General features: G+C 38.1%; 1 protein-coding gene across 1 annotated transcript in view; it reads right to left on the reverse strand.

Annotated features, from left to right (window-relative positions):
• MEGF10 (multiple EGF like domains 10) overlaps window positions 1-17041 on the reverse strand; it is a 122212-nt gene extending 105171 nt beyond the window's left edge. The window contains exons 1-3 of the mRNA XM_082620437.1: window positions 16920-17041; window positions 9433-9534; window positions 8995-9095 (exon numbers count right to left, since the gene is read on the reverse strand). Coding sequence (XP_082476563.1) covers window positions 8995-9095; window positions 9433-9534; window positions 16920-17035 — 319 coding nt within the window. The 5' untranslated portion in view covers window positions 17036-17041. The remainder of the gene's footprint in view (window positions 1-8994; window positions 9096-9432; window positions 9535-16919) is intronic.
• Between the last annotated feature and the right edge of the window lie 6251 nt (window positions 17042-23292).

Raw genomic sequence — 23292 nt, forward strand, 5'->3', positions numbered from 1 at the left:
ACCCCAGGCCATGCCCTTTGTCCATTCACGATTCTGCGGCAAGCAGCCTTGCTTCCAGTGATCTGCTTTCTCTGCCATCAGTAAAGGACATGGGAGGGAGAATGTATTGCTAGCCTCATCTCGGGATTAGCCAATCCTTCCCACGGAGGGATAGCTGCCAAATTCCCACTCTGCTGTTGTCCTGTGAACTTTTCCTAGTCCCATGAAACCAAATTTACAGGCAACTCCCACGTGCTAAGAGGTCAGGTTCCAAAGATGTGTTTGGAAATCAGTTGTGTGTACGGCCAAACACATCTTCCTAAAGTCCTAGTGTTGTAAATAATGGTTTGGATGCCTAGGGCAGCCTCAAATCCTTATTTACTCCTCAAGTACAGGACTGTGGAGATCATGAGTCTGGGTCTCAGCTCCTTTCCGCGGACCCGGGAGTTTGCATGTCACTGTCTAGGGCTTCCTAGAGCTCCCCTCGCTGTCATGGTAGCAGGGATCATGCTTCTCTCCTCAGGGCTCATGGCGGGGGCCGTGGAGAAGACAAGGGGCTGCCCTGGCTCCAAGCCATTCCCAGAGCTACAAACAGTTGAGGCCTTGGGAGAGAGGGACCTGTGGACTTTGGGGTGAAGAGAGAATGGATCCCAGTGATGGTGGTGAGGGTAAGGGGCCCTGAAGGGCCTGGGCCTTTTGCTGGCTTGGCCACTGGCATTTGTTATTCAAGTCTCAGTCTCAAACTATCTCTTTTACCAGCTTGGAAATCAGCACATTTCTCTCTCCACTGCCACCTGTTGTTTCTACCCAGCATTTCTATGGCTCTTTAGAGACAAAGCACTCTCACTTTATTCCCCTTGAAGCCAAAATACAAGTGGCTAACAAACATATATTTCTTAAGAGAACAGCATAATAATTAAGGAAATGCAAAGTAAAGCAAGGTACCATTTTTGTCACCCAACAGGTTGAAAGAAATAATAATGCCTAATGTTGGTGAGGATATGGGGAAGTGGGCATCCTCATATACTCCTTGTGAGCATGCAAGTTATTAGAACCTGTCTAGACAGCAATTTGGAAGTTTGTATCAAAAAGTCTTAAAATGTGACTCAGATTTCTCCTTTCTCCCAATATCCATTATTCCCTTCCTACAGAAATATATTTTTACTGGGCCCCTGACCACCCAGAATAAAGATGCCCTTATAGCTTGGTGAGGTCATATGATTAAGGTCTAGTCAAAGCAGAAATGGAATGTGATCACTTCTAGAAACTCTCCTCAGGAAACAGCTGGCATTGTCATTTGCCTCTTTCTCCTGCCTCTTCCATCCATTGCTTGGGACCTAGATTGATGTGGGGAGATCAATAATGGCACATGAAGATGAAGGCTCCACCCTAGAAGTGGTGGAGCAGAAAGGTGGAAATTGCCTGGGTTCCTTATTGGTTTACCAACCTCTGGACTCATGTGAGAAAGAAACGAAGTTTTACTCATAGCCAAACCTAATCTTACTGTTACAACATGCATACTCTTTGTCCCAGAAATCCCACTAAATTTGTCTTATTAATCTTTCGCATGTGCAAAGAGATACAAAATAGTTTAGTGGCTTCAGTGAGCATCTTTAAGTGTCAAACATTAGAATAAGCAGGTAGGTAGGTAGGAGGGAATGCAGAAAGGAAAGAAAGAAGAAAGGAAGAAAACATAAGTGAGGCAGGCAAAACAGTGAGGAGGAAATAGATGTTAACAGATAATCCTGGAAAGCACTATGTTTAAGCCAATTTGTGTTATGCATCTTTTCATTTTGGGAACAAGATCAAAATTCTAAATTAGAGAACTACATGAAATCTTGGTGTATGGGGGCTGAAAAGATGGAAGATGAGAAGTGTCTGGAGATTGGTGATCTTGTGGAGGAAATTAATACTCTGGAGGAAAAGCCAGACAACTGGCACCCTTATGACTTCAGACAATACATGGGATCAGCACCAAGGCAAGGTGGAAGAGGATGAACAAGATGACCTTAGAGGTTGTGATTTCACATTCAAACACAGCTATGAGATTTGCAAAATGCAACCAGATACAAATATTTACAAGAGATGTGTGGTCATAAAAGAAAAGAATTATTTGAAAAGAAAACATAATTGTAGCAATTATCATGGTAGATAAAATTAGGCCAAAAAATACATTTATATATCTTAATGACTAAAGATACACAAAATTCAATCAATTGGTATAGCCAACTGGGTTGAGGGTTGTAATCTAACTTGAAAACTAGGACTATTAAATCATATGTCTTAAATCTAAGGAATATAGGATACAACATCTAGAGTAGATAAAGGGCTCAGTATGTTTGATCAAGGCAGTTAATCAAAGAACATGTTCTCTGGTATTTAAGAAACTTCAGAAAACAATAGAAAAGAATGTTATGTAGCCTTAAAACAAAAAGGAAATCCTATCACAGGCTACAACACGGATAAATCTTGAGGACATTACACTAAGTGAAATAAATCCATGATTCCACTCATATAAAGTATATAAAGTAGTCAAAATCCTAGAAATATAAAGTAGAAGTAAAAATGTGGTCTCCAAGAGCTGAAGGTAGGGAAGAGGGGAAATTAGGTTTTAATGGGTATAGAGTTTCAGTTTCGAAAAATGAAAAAGTTATAGAGGTCTGTTGCAAAACAATGTGAATACACTTAACACCACTGAACTGTACACTGAAAAATGATTAAGACGGCAAATTTAATGTTATGTATTTTTTACTACAATTAACTAACTAAATAAATAATATTAGCAAACTGAAAAGAGACCACCAGAATACTGTTTTAAAATAAACCAAAAAAAATGAGATGATATAATTATTTGCTTAGGGGGTATCTGTCAGCTGTGTGAATATTTTGAATTTAATATAGAAATGTGTGTGAGAATCAAAATCTATAGTGTTTATAATGTTTGTTTTAAGAAGATAATTGTAATACATAAAAGAATGTGGTCTATTGCAACAAGGGGCTGGTCTTCTAATTTCATTTTTTTAAAGTGTAGTGAAATAACTGATTAGAAATGTTAAAGTTGAAATTTTACAAATACAATATTAGAACATTTAAGAGAATTTAAGATTCCACCTTATTAATAAGTTGAACTTATTAGATTTACAAAAAATTATTTAAGCACATGGGATGGTTTGTCAGCCTAAAAGCTGGATTATTTAAAATAGGATTCAAATTTATTAAATATACAAATTCCATTTTAAAAACTTGATGGTGTTTAAATATGTAAAACATTAGTCAAAGGCCCTTTTATGTTTATGTGTTTGTTAAAGTTTGTTAGACTGATGAATGAAACACCTATAAGGTGATTTTAGCTTAAGAAACAACTAGGTTTTGTTGTTGTTGCTGTTGTTTATTTTTTTTTATTGACCTATAGTTGATTTACAATATTGTGTTAGTTTCAGGTGTACAGCAAAATGATTCAGCTACATATATATTTTTTTCAGATTATCTTCCATTATGGGTTGTTATAAGATACTGAATATAGTTCCCTGTGTTATACAGTAAATCTTTGTTGCTTATCTATTTTATGTATAGTAGTTTGTATCTGTTAATCCCATACTCCTAATTTATCCTCCCACCCTCCCTTTCCCCTTTGGGAACTGTAAGTTGGTTTTTATGTCAAGAAACAACTAGGTTTTAGATTTATAACTTTAGTAGATCAAAATTAATTATTAACACTAACTTTAAAAGAAATTAAGAAAAAAATCCCATTTATAATGGCATCAAAAAGAATAAAAAATCTAGGAACAATTTAACCAAAGAGGTGAAAGACCTGCACACTAAAAACTATAAGACATTGATGAAAGAAACTGAAGAAGACACAAATACATAAAACCTGACTCAAATATATTTGATACATTCCATGCTCATGTTTGGAAGAATTAATATTGTTAAACTGTCCATACTACCCAAAGCCATCTACAGATTCAATTCAATCCCTATCAAAATTCCAATGGCATTTTTCACAGAAATAGAAAAATCAATCCTAAAATTTGTGTGGAACCACAAAAGACCCCAAAGAGCTAAAGCAACCTTGAGAAAAAAGAACAAAGCTAGAGGTATCACACTCCGTGATTTCAAACTTTATTACAAAGCTATAGTAATCAAGACAGCATGGTACTGGCATAAAAACAGGCACATAGATCAATGGAACAGATAGAGAGTCCAGAAACAAACCCATGCATATATGTGTGGTCAACTAATTTACAACAAAAGAGCCAAGAACATACAAGAGGGAAAGAACAGTCTCTTCAATAAATGATGTTGGAAAAACTGGACAGCCCCATGCAAAAAAGTAAACTGGACCATATCTTACACCATACACAAAAATCAACTCAAAATGGATTAAAGACTTGAGCACAAGACCTGAAATGATAAAACTCTTAGAAGAAAACATAGGTGGTAAGCTCCTTGACATGGGTCGTGGTGATGATTTTTTGGATTTGGCACCAAAAGCAAAGACAACCAAAGCAAAAATGAACAACTGAGACTCCATCAAACTAAAAAGCCATTACAAAGCAAATACCAACAAAACCATCAACAAGCAAAAATAAACCAAAAAATCTGATTAAAAAATGGGCAGAGGATTTGAATATACATTTTTCTAAAGAAGATATACAGATGGCCAACAGGTATGTGAAAAGGTGCTCATCATCACTAATCATCAGGGAAATGCATATCAAAACCACAATGAGACATCACCTCACATCTGTTAGAAGAGCTATCAACAAAAAAACAAGATATAACAAGTGTTGGCAAGGATGTGGAGAAAAGCAATGCTGGTGGGAACATAAATTAGTACAGCCACTATGGAAATATGGAGGTTCCTCAGAAAATTCAAAATAGAACTACAATGTGATCTAGCAATTCCACTTCTGCATATTTATCTGAAGGAAACAAAACATTAGCACAAAAAGATATCTGTCGCCCCACGCTCACTGCAGCATTATTTACAAAGGCCAACATGTGGAAACAACCTAGTGTCCATCAATGGATAAATGGATAAAGAAGATGTGATATACATATATAGTGGAATACTATTCAGCCATAAAAGAGAATGAAATCTTGCCATTTGCAACAAAATGAATAGAGGGTATTATGCTAAGCAAAATAAGTCAGACAGAAAAGACAAATACTGTATGACGTCAATTATATGTGGAATCTAAAAACAAAATAAAATGAAAACAGAATCATAGATACGAAGAACAAATGAGTGGTTTCTGGGAGGAGGGGGTGGGGGTGAAATAGGTGAAGGCAATTAAGAAGTAAAACTCTCCAGTTATAAAATAAATAAACCACAGATATGTAAGTAATATACAGCATAAGGAATATGGTCGATGATGTTGTAATAACTTTGTATGGGGACACATAGTTACTAGGCTTATCCTGGAGATCATTTCTTCATATATACAAATGTCAAATCACTATTTAGTAACCTGAAACTAACATGATAGTGTATGATAACTCTATTTCAATTTTTTTAAAGTCAAGAAAGTAAATAAATGATATTCCAGTTTTTTAAAAAGCAGTGAAACACACAAATAGGCAATAATAGTAACTCTGAAAAATGAATACACTTACAAGCTTAATTAATTTTATGAACAGGTTAAAACCTATGAAGGAATCATAGACATCTTCATGTCTAGTAATATTTTCTCCTTGGAAGACTTTCCAATTCATTCTTTTTTTCTGACCAGATTCTTAGGAAAGGCTTCTAACCACGTTATTCCCTGAACTCTCCATTTTGGCTCTTCCTGCCTGATGGTACATGTCTGTCTTCTGAACACAGACCCTTGTTACCCAAAGTGTGCTCTGTGGACCAGCAGCTTCTGCACAGCCTGAGAGTTTAGCAGAGATGCATAATCTTGGGCAGGATGCAGCAGTGGTGGGGAGGGATGGAAGGATGGAACTTACTCTCCAGGGGAGATACCCCAGATACCTAAAAGAAACTATTTTTCTAATGCAGGTGGTTATGTGAAACCATCCTTTTTTTGCCTTCTAGGTAAACTGATTACCAAAATTAAACTAAAATTATTACCAATTCCTGTGTTTCAATTCCTTTTGATAACTTGCTGGAAACAGTTAAAATGGTGACTGTGCTAGGTGCCTGGCAGCAAAACCTAGTTGAAAAAAAGATTATGAAAGCAGAACAAAGAATCATGTGTTCTCTCTTCCTTCTCTATCCACAAGGGTGCCTCACTAGTATCAGCTGTTGAGAGAACAGAAGATTTACCAGTGGCATCCCCAAGAACAAGGAAATCAGGGAAGCATGGTTGTCCTCTGGGGTTAAGCTGTGAAATCAAGACATCAGAGTGGAGAGATGCAAAATACCCTTAAGAGATCAAATAGCTCCCAGGCCTCTGAGACTAGACAGTAAGCTGATTAAATATATTAACATATCTAAAGAAAAAATATTTCAGTCTCCAGGAACAGTTGGTCAGCCAAGAAGGCTTAGAAAAGGAGAATTTTAGAGGCAAATTCTAGAGATGTCCATCCAAGCGGTCAGGAGGACACCTTGCAACCTGTCTTGTGTGAGATCAAGGAAGAGTTATCTTTACCATCATATGATGGCAATAATTTTTACCAGGTATGATGGTGCTGTGGGATCGCCTTGCTTTCTGAGGCAGGCTGCACTAATGAATAAAACGATGGCGGTGTTGGGCTATGGAAGGCGGGAACCGCGAAGCACTAAAAATTTTCTCTCTAACTGACCTTGCTCGGATCCACACTCCCCACATCAGCTGCCAATAAAATCTAGTTTCTCACATGCCAGACCTTCAAGGAGAAAAGGTATGACCAGAAGACTGTAAGCACCTCTCCAGGTTCTGTGTAACAGTGAATTAGCATCCCAGGTTTATAGATGATTCCTATGACCTGGGTTAACAGAAGAGAATCCTGGGAGACAGAACTATTTTCTCAGTGTGCTGACAATTGTATTTGTAAGTTTGAACCCTGGTAAGTGCACCAAGATAATATCACCCCAAAGCTTCTGTAAAGTGGCCAGCCCAACCAGCAAAGCCTCCCCACTCTTCACTCTGTGTGTATTCAGGGCTTTCCTTTGAAAATTTCCCATCAGTCTGGGCCACAGAGATCACTTCATGATTATTCTCTAAGATGTTTGATTATAAACATGTAATTTTTCTTATTCAGCATCATTATTAATCAAACACGTGCAAATAAAGAAAAAAATAGCAAAGGGAAAATTGCCACAGGGTATAAGCAAAAAGACATTCTATACTGCTGGTGGTGGTATAAATTGGAAAAACACCAAACATCTTAGAAATATGTGTATGTCTCTGACCCAGCAATTCTACTACTAGGAAGTTATCCTTACCTATTAATTATGGATATGACAAAGATTTAACCACAATGATGTCTTCTAAAGCAGTCCATAATAGTTAATACTTGGAAGTCATGTAAATATTCAAGAGTTGAGATCAGTCAAATAAACATCTATAATGCAATAACATACTGACTTTTGTTAAATGTTATAGAAGTTCATTTACTGACCAGGAAAGACATTCACAACATATTTGTATTTTTTTCTTTTCACTTAGTTACATTTTATAATTTCTCTTCAATGAACATTTATTATGTATAGCCTTGGTTTTGAATAAAAATTTGAGAAATCACCCCTGTCTATATAAATAAAGAATAGACTCCAGGGATTGGAAGGAAGATGACACATACACTGGTCCAAGCCCCCTTGGTGCTTGAGAGCAAATTAGCCTCAAAGAGTTATAAATGGTTTATCCAGGGCCACCCAGATGATTGGTGGCCAAGCCAGTGCTATCATTCAGCTCTGCAGAGTTTTAAGCCCAGTGATGTGTCCAATCACTCCTAGTGCCTCTAAATTAGAGCAGAACTTTGTCTCTCTCTATGCTACTCAACAGCAGCATCTCAGCTCAGAAAGCAAAGGTGTCCCTCTAACTTTGTGTTGAGCCAAAATATTTGAATAAAATTGTATTTATTGCTCTTTATTTGTATTTATTGTGTGTGTCCTACACACAATGGTAAGAAACCCCAATTGCAAACTGCATGTCACATGATATTCTAGGATTTCCTAAAGTGTATCATAAAACATCAAACGTCTCTTAAGACATCTCAAAGATGTAGAGAATGGACTTGAAGATACAGGGAGGGGGAAGGGTAAGCTGGGACGAAGTGAGAGAGTGGCATGGACATATATACACTACCAAATGTAAAATAGCTAGCTAATGGGAAGCAGCTGCATAGCACAGGGAGATCAGATCGGTGCTTTGTGACCACCTAGAGGGGTGGGATAGGGAAGGTGAGAGGGAGACACAAGAGGGAGGAAATATGAGGATATGTGTATATGTATAGCTGATTCACTTTGTTATACAGCAGAAACTAACCACCATTGTAAAGCAATTATACTCCAATAAAGATGTTAAAAAAAATAGCATCGCAAAATGAATTGGTGAGATGGGGAGGGGAGGGAGGAGAGAAATGCCAATGAAAAAAGAAGGTCTACTTTGTAACCCAGACTTACAGTCATTTTGTATTGCAAAAGCTCCTTTACTTTTAATAAGCGTATCATTCTATGTATCAGAGAAGAACATGCTGGCCTCTCAGAAGTTGACTTGGGACTCTGTTGAGCTGCTGCAGGAAGGTTATATCTCTGTTCTCTTCTGTGACCTAAGTTCAATGACTCCCTGACCAATTTCCAAACAGACATTTATTGAAGGACTGTAATGAACATCGCAGCAACCAGCCTTGAATCATCTTTCTACAACATCTGCTTTCTCAAGTGACATTCATTTGGAGATTTTTCATAGGACAGAGGGGCACAGTTAATGCTTCCCTCCTTACACAGGCCAAGAAAGCAGCAGTGAATGAAAGGGAATGATCCAAGATGCCCCATCTCCCCAGGCCTTTTGCATTTCAGCCTCCCTTAAATGCAAACCAACACTGCAAAAAATAAATGAACCTCCAAAGGATGCAAGTCTTACTTACGGACACACATTTCCCTGCTCTCATAAAATCCAGGACAACACTGGGATTTGCGCCTATACATAGTTTTTTCTCCATGTCGATAGGCTGTCCGATAACTGATTCTATAGAAAGGGGAAAAATCACATTGTTACTTTATTGGACCTGCAATTTGATTAGAAACCAAGACTTTATATTTTAATACAAAAAGCAATTAAATATAATAAAAGTATAAAAAGCGAAGTACTCCGAAATAATTAAGAAGGAACATGGGATATATGTTTTGACCAATATTATGCTAACTCACTAATTTGCTAAGAATATACTGATTGTCCATTTGAGCCAACCTACACTTTATTTCAAGGAATCGAGTTTCATGACTTCCCTACTTCACTTATCTCGAGATATATCAGACTCCTTCCCAGTTTACCAAACACAGAAATACATCTGAGCTTCCATTACCTGTGCCGCGTGCATTTAAACCAGTTCAGAATGTCAGTGCAGCTAGTGTAGTAAATTTGATCAAAGGGATGTGGGTATGACTCTTGCACAGTCACGGAGTAGCTGAAAAGAAGAGGAAAGAGAAGTAGTCAGTATTTCTCTTTCTTACATTACTGATAGGCTGTGTACCAAAAAACAGTGATTGGCTAAATTATCTCCACTTGCAACTCCACACTGACATTTAACAGAGAATCTTCAGGTTTTTTCAGGTTTCTATTTGTGCTAGAACCCTAAAAGATCCAATATTAATAATATATTTTAAAGACAAGAGTTCATGCTATGCAGTTCAAAAAATCTCATTTACTATTCACCCAAAACTCTGATATTCCTAAATTTAAAAACGTATCACCACATATTTTTCTGTATTTAATTCCATCCCCTCCCCCAGGGTCTAGGGATATCAAGACCTTTCACAAATTGCTTTCAATCTAGGCCTCATGCAAATAATAAGGGTAATCAGCAAAAAGACAATCCAAGTACATTTTGCTACTGATTTTGGAAAATCAGAAAGACTACATTTCTCTAGTTGGAACTTGTAATAATTTTCTTTCTTGTGCCTGCCCTACTTCTTAGGCAATGGAAGACTATATACAACCTCTACATAGAAGCTACAAAGAAGTCTTTAAACCCAATTCTAAACATATGGCTGAGAGAGTTAGCCTGAAATAATCATACGAACAACCTGCTGCTAATTAAACAGTCTGTTTTCCAACATATTTTCACTAACAGCTGCTTGTTAGAGTAAAATCATGCACTCCTATGGGCCTAAGAATGTGGCTGAAAAACACCCATGAAATATAAAGACTATTCAATGTTCAATCCTATATTTCTTCATTTCAAAGCAGTCTATTACATGCTCAAGCGCTCGGATTTCTTGCCTACAGGAAAATCTGGAGAATCTTCTTTTCAAAACAATTCATCCTATTTTCTTTAACAGTCCCTTAAAGATTTTCACTAAATTCTTTAATTCATGCTAACAACAACGACAACAACAAAATGGGTCTCAATCATGGACTCACTTGGTGTAGATCAATAACCCAAGTTCATTAATAGGAACTGTCAACTACAGAAGGTACAGAAGGAATGAGGTTAAAATTTCAGCCTGAAGAATTCAGGTTAGATAGAGAGCAGAAGCTTCTAATTTGAAAAGCTAAGCAGTACTGGCCTCACAAACAGACCAATTTCTTTCTCCAAGTGGTCTCTCTCAGTCATTATGAGACATCCATGAATTAATCATACTATTCATACTGTTTGTACTTGATTCTTTGGGACATTGCAACTTGATTTCTAGGTAAATTTAGGGATCCTCCACAAGCCTGAGGCAGATGCAATAAGTCCTAGTGAAAAGATCACTGGATTAGAAGAAGGCAGGGTTATCATCCTGATCTGACACTGAGCACCTGGCTGACCTTCAGCAGGTAACCTCACTTCCCTGGGTTTTGACAATCACATCATAAAACCAGGGGTTCAGAGATGTTCTTGGAGATCCCTTCTTACTTGGCATTCTGCATTTCTAACATACATTTCAGATGACTACTTCCTTCTATTCCAGCAGACAACACCTGCAGGAACAGGTTCAGACGAGTGTCGAGTATGCCATTGCCTACATCTCTGATATAACTCCTTTGGGGTAAAGCGATAGGCCTGCATTAAAATATAAATGTTCTTGGAATGAAATATCACATGAAGCTATTCAGATTTTCTTCAGACCCCTAGCAGTATCCTGAGGTTCAGGTTATTGCAATTTCTAAGACTTCCTCGCCAATTCTTTTCCCTCCCTATCCAGCAGCTTGTAAAGGCCTGCAGCATTATTTCTCCATTCCATTTCTAGTGGAGAGCAAAGCCAATGAATGCCCTCTGTGTGTGGAAGTGCCATCTAGGTAGCCCTACATTCCCATGAGCAAAACAACTTTCCACATGTGCTATGGGAATGAAAAAGAAACCACCCTAAATTTATGCTGCTTGGGTGAAAAAATGTAATCTACCAGGCTCTATAGTACTAATTTAGCTGAACTAAATTGGTTTGTTAGAACTAGGCCTGATGCAGTATTCCCACGAAATTTCACAGGCCATGTTAAGTGTTAAGATCTGAATGCCTTGGAGAGCAAAAGTGATAATCAACTAAGGGACCCTGGCCAAACACACGCCATTGGATGTGATGGGGGAGCTGACTCCACAAGCAAACGTGAAAAGTGTTTTCACTAATTTCTAGCAGCCTGGAAGATTTCTTCAATAAGTGAAAATGTTAAAAGTACATGAGTTTCCTCTTCTGGACATTTGCTGCTCACCAAAAGCTTAATTTGCAGGATGCTTCTCTGCTTTTAGGATATAAAAAAGCTCTTCTCTATAAAAGGATAATCAAACCATTAAGGATTCCAATTGAACAAATGTTTATTGAATAAATTCTACGCAATTCCTGCCCTCAAAAGGCTCTCAAGAGAGGCCAGCACGTAAATGCTAAAAATAACCTGCTCTTACCTTAATAGAGAAATATATAGAGTTTGGGGAAAATCTAAGTGTAAAATTCACTATGGTTGAACATTTCTCTTCAGTCTTGACACTTCTCATTAGAATTATTCAGTCTCAAACTCAATGAAGAACAGACCAAATATAAATTACTTTTCACATTGATCAGCTACTGAGGCTTCCACTTAAGTTTACAGGAGAAGGGTTCTAAGCCTTTTCAACCCAAATTTCTTTTCTGTTCTTTTTCATACATTCTTTTTCTTTTCTAAACAATCTCTCTTTTTTACTTTTCATTTTTAATGATATTATAATCACACTAGAAAATGTGGAAAACAAACCTTTAAGAAGAGAGGGAGAGAACTGTATAACTCTTACCTAACCACACATAGCATTTTGCTATATTTCTTTTACCATCCCTAGGGTTTTTAGTTTTTAGTTATAATTTTGTCTTTCTGTTTTTATATTTTCATACTCATGCTATACACATAATTTTAAACCTAGTTTTTAAACTTAAGACTATCATAAGCATTTTTCCATGTTAGTAAATAGTCTTCAAATTATGACTACCAAATACTCACGACTACACCTAATTTGCTCAATACCCACCTAACATTAGACAATTAAGTTGTCACTTTTCAAGGGGCCGCTTTCTGGAAGCTGTGTGCCCGCATCATGAAGCGAAATGTCTCTGAGAACTGGATGACTTCCTCTGGTCCTTAGTGCTGCTGCTGTTTGAACTTAATTAGTACCTCTTGATAGTCCACACCTCCCTGTTCATCTGCAGCTGCTCTTAAAGTCACAGAATGGGAAGCAACCTTCTCGATTGTCTAGTCCAATCCCATTTTCATCACAAATAAGCCACACCAAGCTCCCAGTGCTAGTGGTCAGTCTAGAGCCGGTACTAACACCAAGACCCCCAGACAGCATCCTCTACCTCTGTCCCCTCTCAGATGTTGTAGAATATTGAAAGCTTCTAAAGCAGACAGTGAGTGGCAAACTGTGGTATAAAAGGAATCTGGTCCCAATTCCACACTATTTTCAGCATCAAGATGCAGAACCCTTTATCTCCTGCTTGTTTGTTTAATCTTCTCAAACACACTGAAAACATGTCATCACTGTGATTTTAAACTATTAAGTATTGTCCAGGGAGGAACCCCAGCAAGATTTAATTTAAGGTCAAAGAACAGGGGGGGAAAGCCATCATCACCTGGACACATTCCGAAGTGGTTAATTACATTTCATCTGCCTAAATTACCTTCTTACTTTAATCAAATATGGTAATAATTATCATTTCTTATCTCTGCTCGCTTCAGGAATGCAGCTTCAATTATTACGACTCCTGTGTCCCACTCCCAAGGGGTTGGGCAGAGAAAGGCTTCTCTTCATTTGTGCCTTCTTTAGAAGAAACCCCATTATATGGAAATACTTAAACTCACACAACAGGGAAAGGAGATGGGGAGAAGGAACAGATGATTCATGGAGTTATTCATTTTCCAAAAGGATGCTGTGCAGAATCCCTTTAATAACAAGCATACCTTGTGTATTTTAAATGATTTAATTTTCTTTCATTTCCTTTCATGTATAGCTTCTAAGAATCACAAATGCTGCATTAAAATGAGGCACACTTTTATTTGAAAATAAATGATTCAGTAGGTCTGGGGAGGGAACTGAGAGTCTGCATTTCCAACAAGCTCCCAGCTAAGGTTCCTGCCGCTGCAGCTCCACAGACCACACTCTGAGAAGCAAGGCTGCAGGTGATTCCATGGCTCAGAACCATTGGTGACAGGTGGGTTTTAGTGTAAGGAAAAGCTACAATGAGCACTACTTGGCCCTACTACCAGGAATTTTGTCCTTGAAGCTAATCTTCCTCTCCCTGTTTCAATTCAAGCTCATTTCAGTTTTTGAAAATACAGGAGAACTTGTCAGCTGCACCTTTATTTGATCATTTTAATTTACACTCCTTTTCTCCATTCTTGCAAAAACAATTCCACTTTTTTTTAACTTTTCTTCAAAGAATCATTATCTAGCCTTATAACAGAAAATTTATCAATAAGAAAATTGTAGCTGTCAATTTTTCTTTTTAGCAATTTATAGGAAAAATATAGACAGGAAAAAAATCTCCATCATTTTCCTATTTTCCCACACTGAATTTCTTCCCCATTAGTGAGTATTTTAGCGGTTACTCTAATCACCTGTACAACAGTGGAATTATATTAGGTTTAGAGATTAATGTGCCCCTTCTCTATCACTCCCCCCTCCCCACCCCCACTACTGATGTCCATATTTAGTCATTTCCTTTCCTACCAGAAGGTGAGTTTACTCCTCAACAATTATTCACTGAGCACATGCCATATGCAAGGCAGTGTTTTAGACATTGGGAATTTAAAATGGTGAACAGAACAATGCAATTATGTGTTGGTAAGTATGGTTAAATATTGAGCAAGAAATCAGGACAAAATGTGTACATTTGAGTGGGTGCTGGATTACTTGAAGTCTTGGATTCTTTTCTCTTTGTAGCCTTTCCCTTGGAGAGCTCATCTGTTCTCTCATCATTCTGGAGACTCCCAAATCTATATTCCCAAACACTTTCAGGCCCATATTTCTCTTTTCTTTTTTTTTTTTTTACATTCATCCAGCACTTTTTATTTCACAAAACATCTTTCATACATTATTTGATGCAAGTTTCACAGTAAATTTTTGAATTGGATGTTGTTAAGAGACTCATCCAAGATCACTGGACTTCTTAAGTGAAAAAAACAGGGCTAAGCCGATACTCTTTCTTATATTTCATAAGGCCTTTTTGTCCATGACGATTATAAGATAGGACAATGTCAAAACAAACTGGAGCCGGGCGGGGGGGGAAAGAGCTTCCCTGGTGGCTCAGTGGTTAAGAATCCACCTGCCAATGCAGGGGACACGGGTTCGAGCCCTGGTCTGGGAAGATCCCACATGCCGTGGAGCAACTAAGCCCATGCGCCACAAGTAATGAGCCTGCGTTCTAGAGCCCTCAAGCCACAACTACTGAAACCTGTACGCCTAGAGCCTGTGCTCAGCAACAAGAGAAGCCACAGCAATGAGAAGCCCTCACACCGCAACGAAGAGTAACCCCTGCTCGCTGCAACTAGAGAAAGCCCGTGTGTAGCAACGAAGACTGAACACAGCCAGTAAAAAAAAAAAAAAAAAAAAAAAAAAAACCTGGGGGAAATATCTTTTTAATGTTTTGTTTAAATGAAAAGTTAAACATTCATCCAGGCCCATATTTCAAACTGATCATATCAATACAACATGATAAAACCACAATAATCTCTTCCCTGTCAAATCAGCTGTCTTCTTTTTATTTTTCCATATGTGCAGTGACACCTCCACTCTTTCACAGCAGGTTCTAAATCTCAGCCTTTTCTGCCTCTTTCACATCCATAGTTAATGTATTACCAAGATCTCTTGATTCTTATCTCACAGTACCTAACAAATTTGATTTTTCCTCCCATTCCAAAGCTATCATCCTCGAAGAAGTTCAACCACCAATGGACTCTCCCTCTTCTAAATTTGATATATTCTTATTCATGTATTCATCAATTCATTTTTATTACTTTAATCATATTTATTATGTACTTTGTTGGTGAAATGTTTTATGAGTGGTTCTGTGAAAATTATAAAGATAATTAGTAGGAGGTCCCTTCCCTTAAATTCTATATAACATAGTTAATAGCACAAATATATAGAACTTTATTACACATACATATTTCCTCTACAGCTTAAAGTTTCATAAGGCTACATAACTCTATTGATCGATCGGGAAAATATGTTTTTGTTACCCTGAATGTAATACTGCCAATGGAGATGGGGACGAGCCCTCACCGAAAAATAACGCTATGAGTGAGGAACCAGTGGGCCCCTAGAATAATACAGCTGCTGTGCTTGAAAGACTCTGAGCTTTGTGCCTCCCACCAGTGGGTCACACAGCGATTAGAATGTTTACTCTGTGGTGTACTCATCATGATGCTGAGGGTGACAGGAAAAAGAGACCAAGAGTTTGATGTCATTGAACTTACAGCTATTACAAATATGTATTAATCTCTAGTACTTGACACCTTCTATTTGCTTGAACAACTTGCAAGTGCAATGTTAATTTCAGATAAAGATACACACTTTCCTAGGAATGCAAGTAGCACATGAGAGCACAGTAAACTGCATTTGACTGCACTGCAGTACCACTAAATGGTTTGTGCTGTTTCTGTGTTCCAAAAGGGACTATAAGATGACCTATTATTTTGTACTTCCTCTGTATTTCCTACTGCAAATCACCTAGATCTGGATACTACATCATCTGCTTTCATATAATCTATTCAATCTTGCCCTCCTCAATCCTGTACTGACTCTAGTTTTACTGGGCACAGCCCTTAGTGGTCTGCATGGCACTGGTTTCAAACTACCTTCCATCCTAGAACCCCACCCAATCACTGCCATCTACTCGTCTTATTCAGGTCTTCAAAGACATCTCAGGGGACAATACTTCCATGCAGCCTTGCCAGTTCCTCCAGAAATCATGTCTCCCTTTCAGGCCACCTACTGCACAATTTTTTATGCCATTCATTTCAACACTCTAGGATATTATTCCACACTGTCTTCCACTGCTCCCTCATTGGTTCCCATGCATAAGTCCAGTTCCACCAAATTATTGCAAATAGATACAGAGCAGGGAGAAGACCTTAGGGAGGTCGTTTTAATCGATCTATTAATGTTTTCCTTGGTCTCACAACTGCACCTGTGTTAGAATCAGTATATCAAGTTTTCTTCATATAATATATATTCTCTAAGACCAAGGTGAATTATACTATCTGATTATTACATATAACTAATGATTTTTTACATATAAGTAATTTTATAATCTCAGATTCTAATTTTATATATGGTACTGATAATGAGAGTTTATAAAGGAATCTATCAGAAATTATTTCTCAGACTACTTTCAAAACCATTACCTTTCCCAGTGGCTACACACATTAGGGTCTTCAAGGTTCAGAGATGATGCTGTCCTGATCCAGTGGCATAACAGTATACAGATAAAGCCCAGGCATGAGTTCAAAGAAATAACCATTGTTTCTGAAGAACAACCTACAAGAAAAAAAATCCAAATTAAAGATGCATTAAAGTGACCCAAACAGAATTCTTCTGAGTACATCAACTATTCAGTACCAGTTGTTACTAGAGCTGAAACATGCATAACGAGTCTTGGATTTAAGATGGGTCACCAGCTTTCATGGTCCAGGAAAGAGAGATATTTCTTATGTTGTCAGGATGGCCGCCATTTTGTAAATTACTAAAAAGTGCAAATCATCATTAACTGCCACCATAACAAGAGACCTTCTCATCCATGGCAGCTAACACTAAAGGAATCTACCCAAACAGCTCAGAGCAACACAGTCTTCCAGATTCTCTCACCAGGCATATTTCCCTTCTGTAAGAAGAGGGCACACAGAGGAATCTGGCCTCATTTGTCTTAGAGGATAAATAATGAAACAGAGGCTCCATTGACTCAAGAGAGAGGCACCTCAGGCTTAAACTGAGTGTCATTCAATAATTCATTCAACGTACACTGAATGCCCACTCTATCCTAGGCACCATGCAAACACTGGACATAAAACACACATCTAGTTCCTGTCCCTGCCCATCAAGATCTTTATAATTTAATAACCATGATTTACATTTCTTATATTTAGTGCTTCTGTCTCCCCATCTGCTGAACAGAGACAAAACCAGCTGTTTTATAGAGGTTTCTACATAGGTGTATAGAAAAAAGTGTAAAGGTGTTTGGCAGTCAGTGTTAGAAAAAATGAACCTGGAATTACTATTGAGAGGAAGAAAGACCAAAAAGGAAAAACAATTAGCAACATATCTTCAGAAGAGTTAGGCCTGCAAAGGAGACAGAAGAAGAGGGAGGAGAATGTTCCAGGCAGAAGGAACGGAGGTGAGGGAAGGTCAGGCACACTTAGGGAGCTCAAACTAGCTCAGCCTGAGAAAGATATGGGGCGTATCACCATTGGTTTTATAAGACATTGCAAAGTATGTGAACCTCATCCGAGGATTACAGAGAGCTAGGAAAGGCTACAGGGTGACATTCGAAAGATCACTGGCTTCAGGGGGTGAGGGACCTGCAGGAGGAGACTATTAGAGGGAGGTCAGGTGAGACACCACTGCGAGTGAAATAAGGAAGTAACACTGGGGTTGCAGGGAACTGGGTGACTCTGGGAGTTTTTCAGGAGGCGAAATAGACAGGACTTGGTGAGTGATGTGGGAGTAAGGGTGAGGAGGGATGCCTGATACGGCCCCTTGGGTGGAGGGTGAGCCCCTCATGGAGATGGAAGCACAGAAGCCCTCCTCCTGGGAAGCAGGGGAGGGCAGGGGTGTAGGGAACTTGCCCTTAGTGAGGAGGAAAAGTTTGTCACACTATATAAAATGATTTTATATAATCATTATAAAAATGGACATAGATATAGCTGATCCAGGATTTCTCTAGCGGTCCAGTGGTTAAGACTCATCGCTTCCAATGCAAGGGGCGCAGGTTCAATCCCTGATCAGGAAACTAAGATCCCACATGCCACGAGGCCAAAAAAAAAAAAGAAAAGAAAAGAGAACAAGCATTAGCCTGCCTGTAGGTAAACTGGTGAAACTAGTAACAACTGGTCAGATTATGGGACTAAGCAGTTATTTTCTAGGTGAGAGCTGGCATTTTGAAAAGTTGTACTAATTTTCCACACCATGAGGTTACCAGTTTTTAGTGTCTGGGAACCAAATTCATTGAATAATAATCTTGTGGTTTTAAAAGGTAAGTTTATCTTAAAACAAACAAATAATAAACAACAATATGGGCAAACACCTAACCTTAGGAAATAGTTTATCCTTCAGATTCCAGACAATAGATTAAATGAGGAAGTATTAAGTTCTTTAAAATCAAGATTGTTATAAGCACAAGTATATTAAGTATATTATGACAAGTTACCTATCTTTAAATCCACAAAGGCTAAAACAAAAGAAAATGTTTGATTTGGAATAAGGAATAAACGTCATGGATTTGTAGGATAATTAAAAGATAGTGTAAGCCACTATGAGAGGTAGTGAAATCTTTGAGAGATTTCAATCATCATGAAATAATTCCAACATATTAAGCATAAATGAGTAGCCAAAATATTGATTATAAATTAATTCAAATTACTGATGTTTCTCACAGGCTAACCATCATGAAGTTGTAAAATCTGAAGCTTAACATTATATAATTAAGGAAGCTATGCTACTTAACAGAAATAAATACAAAGTAATGATGATGATGATGATGATAAATAACAGCTAACATTTCCTGACCTATTACTCTGTGCCAGGCACAGCACTGAACCTTTTACGTGAATTACCTATCTAATCTGCACAGTAACTTACGTAGGTATTTTTATCATCCCCGTTTCACAGTTAAGGACATGTAATATACTGTGATGTTTTCCTCATCCATCAAAAAAAGTAAACCTTTTATATTTTGGTTGTAACAAATAAGCATGGCAAATATCTCTCTGTCTCGTTGCCTTATCTATGTCAGGTAAGTATTCTGTTTCAGTGAAGTGTGAAATATGTATCTTAACTTTCATTCTTTCCTAAAGACAAAACAAGAGCTGGTCAGCAGTAATCTGCCAACTACTCACAAACAATTACCCTAAATTGGAAAGTTTATATCCTGAGTCACCAACTCAGACTAAAACCATCCATTTCCCAATTAGAAATGTTTAGTCTGTAAAGTTGGAAATTGCTGGAAGCAACGAATCAAACTGCCAAGAAAAAGGAAGAGGCTGTGTTCGCTCTCTCTCTCTTTTTTTTTAATGAATTTATTTATTTATTTATTTATTTTATTTTTGGCTGCGTTGGGTCTTCGTTGCTGCCCATGGGCTTTCTCTGGTTGTGGCCAGTGGGGGCTACTCTTCATTGTGGTGCACGGGCTTCTCACTGCGGTGGCTTTGCTTGTTGCGGAACACAGGCTCTAGGCTCGTGGGCTTCAGTAGTTGCAGCACACAGGCTCAGTAGTTGCGGCTCACGGGATTAGTTTCTCCGCAGCATGTGGGATCTTCCCGGACCAGGGCTCGAACCTGTGTCCCATGAATTGGCAGGCGGATTCTTAACTACTGAGCCACCAGGGAAGTCCCTGTGTTCTCTTTTAATGTAAAATTTTTAGCGTTAATTTGGTATCTCTTTTTGTTTTGCACTTGATGCATGACCCCGTGAAGGGTTTAACCTCACTAAGGGGATGGCAGAAAAAAAAGAAAAAGCAGAATTTGGTCACCTCCTTATTGCTTCTGAAATTCAGCATGCAGAAAAATCAAACTGCACTGCAAAGTTGCCGGTGGCATTCTTGGAAGGAAAAATATCAGTATATTTAAATTTGTATATATGTCACTCGGTCTCTTACTCCCAAAGCACTTTCCAAATCAAAATCAGAAAATTAACTGAGTTCTAGAATAATCTACATTAAAGTATAAAATGTTCAAAGCAAAAAGAATTGCTAAATCAAGAAGAAAGGATTGTGCAAACTCACATGAACTGATTAAAATCATTTGAGGAAATAATTCATATGTTATATTGATACATGGTAGGGGGAGAAGACATTTCACAAATGTGTCAATGAGCTGTAAAGGAGTATAGAAATGCAACATTTCCCTATATTCAGAAACATGGGTGGTCCTTCCTTTTGTTTGACTTGTCACTGATAGGCAATCAAAACAAGTGGGTAAGGCATTTCATATATCTTTTCCCTTTTTGATTTGTTTTCTTCTATAGGTTTTGATGAGTAAGTGTGCGTACCTTTTTTCCTTTATGTCTTCCCCTGAAGGAAAAAACTTCAATAAACATTTTTCTTCCTCATTTCTCTTTTAAGCTGTGCCATCTTGTCTGACACTATAATCTTAGAGCGCAAACGAAAACAAAATACAATCTTTAAAAAATAGCATTATTTCAACTGAAAAAAAAAGGCAACACAGTGCTGATATGCTTCCTTGAAACAGACATTTTGAAAATATTCAAAACTCTAAATTGGATATTGAGCTACCCCTACCCACCCAGTCTTTGCCTTCAAATAATTTGCCTCGTGGTTACGTTTAAGAAAATTTTAAATGTAAAAAAATAAAGAGACATTTGCATGAACCCCCTAGTGCCAAACTTGATTGCATTCCATATCATTCACTTAATTATTATGGAAAAATCAAAACAGAAAATCAGTAGAACTGATTAGCATTGCTGAAGTGCTCCTATTAGAAAGAGGAAACACAGCAGGCAGAGTTAACTCTTACTGCCTACTGGGAAGGCAGGCTTTGCTTATTCTACTACAAAAACCTCAGTAAACAGTCAGGTTGAATAAAATCCTTACAATGGATGAGTCCGAGTTGTGATGACAGGGAGTAGTTTCTTTATCAGTATGTTAGGGAGAAATAAATAATGGGGCGTTGACTTGCTAATTTATTTTTGCAACAACAGAAGGATAAATGATTCCAGACAATTCTTTCTGGCTCTAAAATCTATTTCCTTACTAGAATCATTAAGTGCACACATAGAAATAACTTGGATGCCGTTACCAACTGATTTTTCAAGCTCACTACTCTAAAATCCTCTCACAATTCTCTCAATGAAAGTGGTTTATTGATTAAGAACAGCCACATTCTCACAATTTCCCCCCTGGATACCAAGAGTCACCTAGTCTACTGATCACTCTATCACATTATCTGTAAAGGATGTACTAGCTTTGCCTTGAATCACTCAGAAAGGCTGCCCAGATGTGCTGTATGCTTCCTGGAGCTCTGAACCTGTGAACAGAGTATCAAAAGTCCAGCTTCAGGGTAGTCAAGAAGTCAAAAGAGTAACGCTTGCTGGTTGCCCCAAGAACAACCTCAGACGAGGACTTACATGGAAATACTACTTCACCGATAAAAGGAATCCCTGAGGCACTGTCCTGATTTCTATTTTCACCACCCAAAGCTAGTTATTCTAATAGTGTATTAATTTACTCAAGCATAACTACACATTGGAAGCAGTACAATGCTATCTGTTTTCATTTGGGGATCCTCACATCATTTTGCTAACATCAAATACCACAACCAAGACATGATTCTAAGTCAAACTAAATCATGTTGTAATGGCAGCCCCCCAGCATTCCTTGGAAGCTTCTAATAATAAAAGTTAAATGAGTGTGGCTATTAACATTTAAAAAAAGAAAAATATTCTCAAATCCTATTTTATAAACAACCAAAAAAAAAAAACACAACACATTAGCATGAAGTGGGTGTTTAGTATCAGTTCTGGCATTCACTGAGCACTTCACATCAAGCAAAAACTGGGCAAACCCCTGAGGCTGCCAGGCACTGAGATACCCTGAGGGGCTCACACCACACAGAGAACAGCCACAACCGTTGGCCATCCCAACGCAGCAGGATGCAGCCACAATTAAGGATTAAGATTGAAAGAGCTGCTGGGGTAACATAGAGGTACAGCCTCACTTACTTAACCAGCCGCCCCACAGGTGTAATCTAGGTGGCATTAAGGGAGAGTTTTGGGGAGGCCATGGTCACCCACTCATCATCAACTTTGCAAAGTACTCTACAACATCCCTGTAAATCCATCTCCTACAACATATGGAAAAAAGTCCACAAACAGTACTCACTAAGGATCTAAGTGCAAGCAACTGTGGGGAGTATTATGACTTATAAAGCGTGGTCTCTATCTTCAATAGTTCAAAATCTACTAGGGAGGAAGATTATAAATAAAATATAATTATTTGTCAAATGAGTCAATGTAGAAAGAATTGCCAGAGTTTTAAGAAGATAGAAAAATCGATGTGAGCAGTGAAGGCTCATGAAAGAGGTCAAACTTGAAAAGAAAGTTTCCAAAAGGAGAAAAACTAGAAATCACTGAGTGACTACCTCGTACCTCATACCTCACATGCATCATCTCATTGGCTGAGATTAAATGTTTCACCTGAAATCAATTAAAACAGAGCAGTGATTCGAACATGGCTGGCTGATGACTGCAACATCTGCGATCTGCCCTCAGCATCACATCAGGATTAAAGAAAGCCTTTGGGTAAATGAATACAATGGGGAGGAGCCACAAGGCAGAGAGAAAAGTGTGAGTCAAGCTTTGAGAGTGGAGAGCAGAAGGTCTTGTAAGGAATCTTGAGAAGCAGTGCTAGAAAGGAAGGTAGAGCTTCTTGATGAAGGGTCTGGAGCCCCAGGCTAAGGAGTTCAGATGGTTTTATTCTGTCTGCAGTGGAATACACTTAAGTCTATGAGCAGGGTGCATTATTGATGAAAGAAGTGTTTTTTTTGTTTG

The sequence above is a fragment of the Mesoplodon mirus genome (assembly GCF_964341445.2).
Source record: "Mesoplodon mirus genome assembly, chromosome: 5".
NCBI lineage: Eukaryota > Metazoa > Chordata > Mammalia > Artiodactyla > Ziphiidae > Mesoplodon > Mesoplodon mirus.